The sequence below is a fragment of the Antedon mediterranea genome, chromosome 4 (assembly GCF_964355755.1).
Source record: "Antedon mediterranea chromosome 4, ecAntMedi1.1, whole genome shotgun sequence".
Classification (NCBI taxonomy): Eukaryota; Metazoa; Echinodermata; class Crinoidea; order Comatulida; family Antedonidae; genus Antedon; species Antedon mediterranea.
The window spans coordinates 12,892,556-12,902,033 of NC_092673.1; the positions used below are offsets into that span (position 1 = coordinate 12,892,556).

General features: G+C 33.1%; 1 protein-coding gene across 1 annotated transcript; it reads right to left on the reverse strand.

The window, feature by feature from the left end:
• Nucleotides 1-1,333: 1,333 nt before the first annotated feature.
• Nucleotides 1,334-6,005, reverse strand: LOC140046701 (U11/U12 small nuclear ribonucleoprotein 35 kDa protein-like). The gene is made up of 5 exons (XM_072091409.1): nucleotides 5,921-6,005; nucleotides 4,732-4,881; nucleotides 4,431-4,529; nucleotides 3,643-3,856; nucleotides 1,334-2,244 (listed from the first exon to the last, which is right to left on the reverse strand). The coding sequence occupies exons 2-5, from the start codon at nucleotides 4,840-4,842 to the stop codon at nucleotides 1,793-1,795; spliced, it is 876 nt and encodes a 291-aa protein (XP_071947510.1). The 5' UTR covers nucleotides 4,843-4,881; nucleotides 5,921-6,005; the 3' UTR covers nucleotides 1,334-1,792.
• Nucleotides 6,006-9,478: the final 3,473 nt, after the last annotated feature.

Sequence of the window (9,478 nt, forward strand, 5' to 3'; positions counted from 1 at the left end):
TTTCAATATTGAAGGTTAGGAAAAAATATGACTTATCACCACATACTAAAAGTACCTGCTGCACCTGTGTATAAGATGCATACAGAGACTGAAATAATAATATTTTGTATGTCGCTGATGTATAATAAGATGCACTTATTTCTAGGCCAAAATTTAAAACATTTTACAATCAAAACAATGGTATGTTATTGATAAAATGATATTTCCTTTTTATTACCTATTAAATTCAAGATGTCTTTGCTATTTTCGTATACATGCATGCAGAGACTAGTCTGTAACACTACCCATGTGCCAGCACTGTTTGCCATATACATATGAAGTATGGGGAAATATTGCCTACGTTACAGAAGTTGTACAGTAGGCTACAAACCAACTCAGCCCCAAAAATGGTGGAGGCGATTTTGAAAATAGGTGGTCGGAAATACGTTTAAATATCAATTTTTAATACATTTATAATAAATAATAGCCTATTAAAGGGCGACATTTTCCCTATAGGCCTATTTTGAGTAAAAGCGTCACAACAGGGCGCTTCGCGCAAGTCATTGTTTATAAAAATTTGCTTGTCCAGGGCCGTCGACAGGACCTGTGGCGAAGCAAACTTTGTTAAACGACGCTCCAGATGGCCGGAAATGGTACTCTCGCACATAAAATTCATGATAAATGGCACCTCTAATTTGCAGGAAATGACACTCTCATTATGTAGCATGCTACCAATGATCAAAACGATTTTACTTTTTAATTACAGGTAGATATAACATTTTGTTGCCGACATTCACTCAGTATTTAGTTTTGATTGCGTTGCGTTCAATACGCACGTACATCTAGGGGAAGCCCCGAAAAAAGCACAAAATTTAATGCTTATTACAGTTCAATATTTATTTACATCAATTTGTTGAGGCAATTAAATATATAAATATAAATAGGTATTGATACAGTTGGGTGGGTGGCCTAGAAAAAAATTGCTTTAATGTATACCACAGTTACCACAGTTAGTGTACTATATTATTATTAACATCCTCTATGATGATGATACACTATACTAGCCACAGATACTGTAGGTAACCATGGCATTCCCTTTTTTACGCTGACTGCCAGCGATCTAAACAATTAGGTAGGCCTACGCAGTTGTATGGCGGTGTCCTTTGTATGTATCGTATCGCTGTATGGGTACGATACACACATCAATATCATGTTACATCCAGGGACCACGAAAATGCTTTATTTTTCATGTGAAAATAGGAAATTCATTTCCCAACTTTTAGAAATTTACAGACAGCGACGGCAATGGTGACCTCCAATAAAAAGTAAATTAGCACGGCGCTGAAACAATGTGTTTTAATCCCCGCCTCTGGATGGTCAATCAAGTGCTATAAATTATATACCACATAGATATTTATGTAAGTTGATAAACTTAAATCTGAGGTTCCATATAAGAATATTCCATGAATCAGAATTAACATTTCAGTGGTCGTAAAAGATCATCAGCAGAGAAAAAACTTTAAATCCTTTCGAATCGAACCAACTAAAGACTCAACAAGAATGAAAATTTGACATAAATAACATAAAACAAATTTAATACATGTTTACAATTATTTATACATGAAAAAAGGTACTTTTAATTATAAAGTTAAATGAATAAAATTATGGTTAGGTTTGGTTTGGTTAAAAAACAACCCTCAAAAAGAATTACCAGTATCTGATATTCAATCATGTAAACCCCGTTTTTAAATTGATTTCTGTCTGTATCCCATTGTTTCCATCCTCGTTTTCAATCAGTCTATATATTTATTCCTTATTTTTCTCCATGCCTGTCCCTATTTCTATCTTTTCTATAGCTGTCCCTTTCTCCCTTATCCCTGTCCCTTTCTCCCTTATCCCTATTTCTGTCTTCCCTATCCCTATTTCTGTCTCCCCTATCCCTATTTCTGTCTCCCCTATCCCTATTTCTGTCTCCCCTATCCCTGTCCCTTTCTCCCTTATCCCTGTCCCTTTCTCCCCTATCCCTGTATTTTTCTCCCCTATCCTTGTATCTTTCCCTATCTCTATCTAGTTTTTTGTCTCTTTCTTCCCTGTCTCGTTCCCTAGACCTTTGCCTTTCTCTTCTATCTACACCATACCTATCTCTTCTTCCATACTTATGTTCCTCTTCTCTTTTTTGACTAAGTACGATTGGCTTCTTAAAAGGTCGATCTTTACCTCCGAATCGAAGTTGGCCAGATTCTTTTTTACCTCCAAACCCACCACCTGGAAGCAATATTAATAGAAAAATTAGTTATTATAAAGATTGAATAATATTTATTTTACATAAATAAATGATCAAAATAATATATTTGTTGTTACAGTGTATTTAATTTGAAAATATTATTTCCAGCATTTGTCCTAATTTTGCTGCACTAACCATCAATATCATTATTTTTATTTTTATACAATTTATCTAATATCGACAGATTTATAGTGTATGCAGGCAAAACTAATTATACTAGTATACACATGGTACAATTAAAAACACTAACATAAATTTTAGACAATTTAATTAATTTATCAAAAACTAAAAAAATACATTTTTGATATATATTTATTATCCAAATATTAATGCTACTAAATTGTTCTCATAATTTCACATATCTCCACCGAAACCAATGAAGGTTACGTGCTCACATTTGGCACACCAATGTTTATTGAGGGGCACACACAATAGGCTATATCACTTTCCTGAATTTTAAGGAAAAAATAAACACCATGCCAGGCCGCTAAAGTAAAACAGTGTTTTGTCAGCCGGCCAACCGTATTTACTGATTGCATAGTAGAAGTTTAAATTAATTAAACATACTGTATCCTTTCATTCATTCATTCATTCATCTTTTATTTCGGAAAAAAAAAAATTCTCCATAGTTCAGTAACAAATTAGTGTACATTATTGCAAATATAACAAATACATATATATATATTAAAAAAAAAAAAACCTACACGACATAGTCACGTGGTTAGAACAATAGCTTCATCCATCTACTATGTAGATTGGATGAAGGAAAAGCAAATTCATGAATACATTTTATGACAATATTGTCTGACCTCCCTAACCTGCACAACATGCCAAACACCACCTTACGTTGTAGTTCGTAGAACGAGCAGATGTGGTTTTCTACAAACATGGTGCTGGCACTGCATGACCTAGGTTTATTAAGGAGCAGGCGTAAGGCATTGTTGAAGCACAGCTTTAGTGCTTCCATAGATTTTACATTAAAATTTGCCCACAAAGAAGCACAGTATAAGTTACTGAACTGAATGAACCACGGCTAGCTCAGTAGGTAAAACGCTGTGGCCATTGATATCAATGCTTAGTATGTTTGAATCCGCGAAATGTGTAAATAAAAAGTATCAAATAAAAAAACAAAACTAGTCCCATAAAGTCTCATATCCAGTATTGATTTAATTTTTGAGCTTTTTAAAAAAAAATAATTTGTCAGAGTACTTTTATATTATAAGAGTGCACTTTTATTATACTTACTCATCCCATGCGAATTAGTATATAACCACATATTAAAGTAGAAAAAGACGAGTTACTGCTAGTTCTTTAAAAAACCCATCATAAAACAGCATGATGTACAGTAATTACACTATAACATGTTCAACTACACCAACCTAAACGCCTTGGTATCCAGCCTTCTAGTGTCCTTGCTATTTCTTTATCAACGTAAATTTCATTTCCATCTATGTAGATATAGTTTGCTTCGTCTATTGCACGATACGCATCTCTCTCATCAATATATTCAATAAAAGCATAGCCTTTTGAAAAACCAGTTACAATATCACGAACCAGACGCAGGCGTTTGATTTCACCGTATTTTTGGAAAAGCTAAATAAGAAATAAGTGTATAATAAAATAAGGTAGTAAAATATAAATACTTTTCAGTCATAATACATATATAGTATTGTTATTCATGTAACTGTAGTTTTCATACAATGTATTTGAAACTCATAAAATATTCTCACCATCAAACTAATATACATTCATTATTTGTATAATTATGGAAGAAATATTCAAGGTAAAAGATAAATACTGTATGAATCATAATTGTTTTGGATTGAATTCATCATAAAATCAAATTTTAAAAATCTGTATGAATAAATTTGTTGTATTTGGAGAGGGTAGTTTAAAGTTTGACACTTTGACCAGACAAGCAACAGTAACAATAATTTAAAAGATTAGCAACATTGGATCATTTCATTTTACATGCTAATTTGTTAATATGTTGTGATCTGGTACTATAGGTAATATTTAACTGATATTTTAATATTATAATATATTTTTTTAAGGATTGAATGACAAAAATCTATGATAGCATACTGGTACACAGTGTACTTCAAATGTTACAGTATAATCTCATGGGGAAAATAAATCCATGATATACAGTATCAGTTTAACAAACCGTGTTTAAAGTTTCTTCGGTTGTGTTTAAATTTAACCTTCCAACAAATATTGAACATTCAGCTGAGCTATCAAGGGTTTTGTCTGGATTATATCTGGCCTGAAATTAAACAAAAAGTTTATTTACTCACAATAACACGGTGGCCAATTCTAGAAAAAGAAAACTGACTTGACTCATTTAATGATTTTTAAATGAACAAATTAGATAGGCTACATAATTTGAACACAATTACATTACCTGTTTTTATTTAAAAAGAGTTCAAAAGAACCAAAACACACTAATTATACAGTATAATACATACTTTCAAGGCTCTTTCTACAGCTCTATCGTGAGCTCGATCATCTGTACCATCTATGCTACCTGCCTTTAGAGGATCATACACAACTGCTATTGCAGTCCATTTGCTCTCCATATATTGAGTTTTTTATCATCCAATTTACAATTAAAGTTACTAAACATTTGCAAAAAAAAAGAAGAAACTACTGATTTAAAGTAAAAAGTACAGTAAAGTAGAAAACATCATATATTTTTATACCATCATCATTTCATAATATTAATAATCTGGTGGTAGGATTTGTTGCTCTGGTAGGTATCTGGTGGTGTTTAGTAGGACCCATCAGGCTTAACACATAAGAGGTGTTTAAGTCAAGGTCAAATTGTTTGGACAATGGCATTAATAGGGAGGTTTCGCAACCTTACGAATACGATAACGAAAACGGATACGTCACACATTTGTGAAACTTTTGAGCCCCATTTCATATTGGTAAAGCGTATTCGTGTTGACGAATATCACCAGTCACTTATTATTCGTAACTACAAAACGAGTATTGTATTTGATCTATTTTGCACACTTTGCATTTGAATCAGGAATGATTCATGATTACAATATAATTATACTTTTATTGAAAGTAATTTACTAAAATGCAAGGTCAATGCATATATTTAATGCATTTATTGGTGAAAATTACGTTCAATTTAAATATATTTAAATATCAATACAATTGAAATGTTACTGTTGATACTCTACACGGTTTCGTTTTTAAGAATAAACATCGACAAATTCATCATCAAAGCCGATAAATAGATTCGGTCCGGTACTATTCGGCTCTGAGACGATTCAGCACACTTAAATTTATCGGCTTTAATATGCATTTTAATAAAATAAGCTTTTTTCCCCAAACTTTATTTTCGGAGAGACTATGGTAGGCCTGGCCCTAGTACTACTACTATACTAGGGATGAAGATGCAATAAAACAAACATTTTAAAAACATTGTCGAACATTGTCCCGGGCCGAATCGTCCCGCTGCCCAATTTACCCTACTAGGAACTAGCGCCGGCCTACTTTACTAGGCCCCCTATACTATAGGCTATAGGCCTAGCTAGCTAGTCCTTATAGCGAGTCCTTTCTTTGTTGGTTGAAGCGTAAGCTGATTCAGTAATTTAATTCTGAAACTGCTAAGTTTGTATAAATGTGTTGCTTTTCACCAACCTGCAGTACCATCTCAAACTAATATTATTATTCCATTACTATTTTCAGGTTGTCTCTTTCACACATCTCAAACCACATGCTCTAATATTAATAAATAAAATGGATATATCTATGGAACGCCGACGAGGCAGCGAGGCACGAAGAAAATGTATGCGACTACAAATTTGCAGCAATATTGATAATATAGATGCCAGAAATCTGTTTACTTTAGTAGAAGGGTCCAGAACTAGAGGCCATAAATGGAAAATGAATAAAGACATATTTCATCAAAAAATCAGACAAAAGTTCTTCACACAAAACATATGTAACGTCTGGAATAAATTACCGTAACGGTCATATAATCTATTTTTTTAAGGATTGAATGACGAAAATCTATGATAGCATACTGGTGGTACACGGTGTACTTCAAATGTTACAGTATAATCTCATGGGAAAAATAAATCAAATGCACCTATTAAATTTCACCTCAAAGCAGGCAATATCTGTATAATTATGGAGGAAATTCTTATTCATTTCCTCCATGACATACAGTATCAGGAAAAGTTTAACAAACCGTGTTTAAAGTTTCTTCAGTTGTGTTTAAATTTAACCTTCCAACAAATATTGAACATTCAGCTGAGCTATCAAGGGTTTTGTCTGGATTATATCTGGCCTGAAATCAAACAAAAAGTTTATTTACTCACAATAACATGGTGGCCAATTCTAGAAAAAGAAAACTGACTTGACTCATTTAATGATTTTTAAATGAACAAATTAGATAGTCTACATAATTTGAACACAATTACATTACCTGTTTTTATTTAAAAAGAGTTCAAAAGAACCAAAACACACCAATTATACAGAATACTGTACATACATCATCATTTCATAATATTAATAATCTGGTGGTAGGATTTGTTGCTCTGGTAGGTATCTGGTGGTGTTTAGTAGGACCCATCAGGCTTAACGCACAAAAGGTGTTTAAGTCAAGGTCAAATTGTTTGGACAATGGCATTAATAGGGAGGTTTCGTAACCTTACGAATACGATAACGAAAACGGATACGTCACACATTTGTGAACTTTTGAGCCCCATTTCATATTGGTAAAGCGTATTCGTGTTGACGAATATCACCAGTCACTTATTCGTAACTACAAACGAGTATTGTATTTGATCTATTTTGCACATTTTGCATTTGAATCAGGAATGATTCATGATTACAATATAATTATACTTTTATTGAAAGTAATTTACTAAAGTAATTTACTAAAATGCAAGGTCAATGCATCTATATATAAATTATGGTTAATTCTGACATAGGCGAGCACAATGCAAAAACTTCTCTACAAATCTCCGCCTTGGATACCTACCTTATCTATCCGAGATGTACCGCGAAACGTAGATTTGATAACATTAGTGTGCACGCCGACGCTATTGTTCCATATTTATATCTTAGGAAGATATTATAAAGAGTTTTTTAACAACATTTATGATTTCAACATTGGATTTTCCTCTCAAATTCAATTCTTCCCGGTCAAAGTAATTTCCGGGTTTAAGATAAGTTCACCTTAGTTTCAAATATTTTCTCTCTTTTGTACACAAGGGAGTAGTTAAAATAATAGATTTGACCCTAAAGGTGACTGGAAACAGGTTTGGAAGACGAAAAAAAAATTGGCCATTAATCATAGCCAATTCAGTTTTTTGTTTATTTTAAAACATACCACACGTGTGTGAAGGTACAGTAGTTAAATAATAGGAATTATACTGCAAATTAATAAAGATCAAATTAAATATTCGCCATAAAGAATCAGAATATATTGTGGGGAATAGTACAGTATTATAAAATTACATAGGGAGATTTGATAAGACATTTGTCGAGTGAAATCCCGATAGCTGAGTTTTATTGAGTAAGCTTGCAGGAATAACTGTAGGCTATCTTCCTGTGTCCCGTTAGGACCGAGATGTCTGCCCATGTTGCAAGCCGTAATGTCTTCTTTCAAAAGATGATTAAATTAAATAATGTATTAATAATTATTAGGATGGTATTCATTTGAATAAACGCCCCTCCAATAAAACATCACTTTGAATAATAACAACCCCCCACCCCCACAACCCAACTATCTAATAAACGTCCATCCACATATTTATAATAACACAATTATACTATTTGTAGTAGAATTCACCGCACTGTTATCTGCAATTTACCAAGCATTTGTTATTCTTTTTTACCACTTTTCATATCTATGAGAAGATTTCATTTGATTATAAATGTTACCAAATTTAACATATATCCCTCGAATAAGCACCTCCCTCAAATGACCTCCGCCTCCCCAAAGGGCCCTACCAAACAATAAAAACTATACTTTAAAATGTTATTAATCATCTAAAACACTGTGAAACAAAGTAGTTCAGTTTTACGAATGTCAAGCATTTTCAATAATGGTAACCGACAGAAAATGTATAAGGAGAACATTATCATTCCGAGAACCATCGTCTACACTTCCTAGAGGGGGAGCGAGCGAAGCGAGCTCACCCTCTAGTATATTTAATGCATTTTTTGGTGAAAATTACGTTCAATTTAAATAGGCCTATATTTAAATACAATACAATTGAAATGTTACTGTTGATACTCTACACGGTTTCGTTTTTAAGAATAAACATCGACAAATTCATCATCAAAGCCGATAAATAGATTCGGCCCGGTACTAATCGGCTCTGAGTGAGACGATTCAGCACACTTCTTAAATTTATCGGCTTTAGGCCTAATATGCCTTTTAATAAAATAACTTAATAAAATAAGCTTTTTTCCCCAAACTTTATTTTCGGAGAGACTATGGTAGGCCTGGCCCTAGTATTACTACTATACTAGGGATAAAGATGCAATAAAACAAACATTTTAAAAACATTGTCGAACATTGTCCCGGGCCGAATCGTCCCGCTGCCCAATTTACCCTACTAAGGTAGGCCTAGCCTAGCCTAACCTAGTCCTTATAGCGAGTCCTTTCTTTGTAGGTTGAAGCGTAAGCTGATTCAGTAATTTAATTCTGAACCTGCTAAGTTTGTATAAATGTGTTGAGCTATCACAAGCTCGGTGGTCTAGAGAGATATTAGTGTAGGCCTAGTTAGTATGGGGGTTATGGGTGAGCCCCGGTACAAATTAATTTAAAGTCAGCAAACACCAGATCAATATTAATAAATTTAGTATTCATATTTTTATTTTAGCCCATTATCTCATACTGATTTATTTAAAACTATCTATTTTAAACTAACTGTTTCATAATAATCAGAGATATGATCAAATATACCATATTTTTTTTGTCGTTTTATCATCATGGACCTCAAGTTATATAGTTCAATATATTCATGGTTTTACCATCATCCTGGAGGCATAACAAAATACTGGACAAGGAACTATAATGTATGCCACACCTGAAACTTCTATGCGCTCATATCTCATCAGATGATCTTACATAGGACTATCATGTTGTTGCTAAAAAAAACTACAGCCTGTAACAAGACCATTGGATTTATTAGATTCATCTCTGGCCAGATCGGCAAAGCACTTCTGTCTCTCCTCATG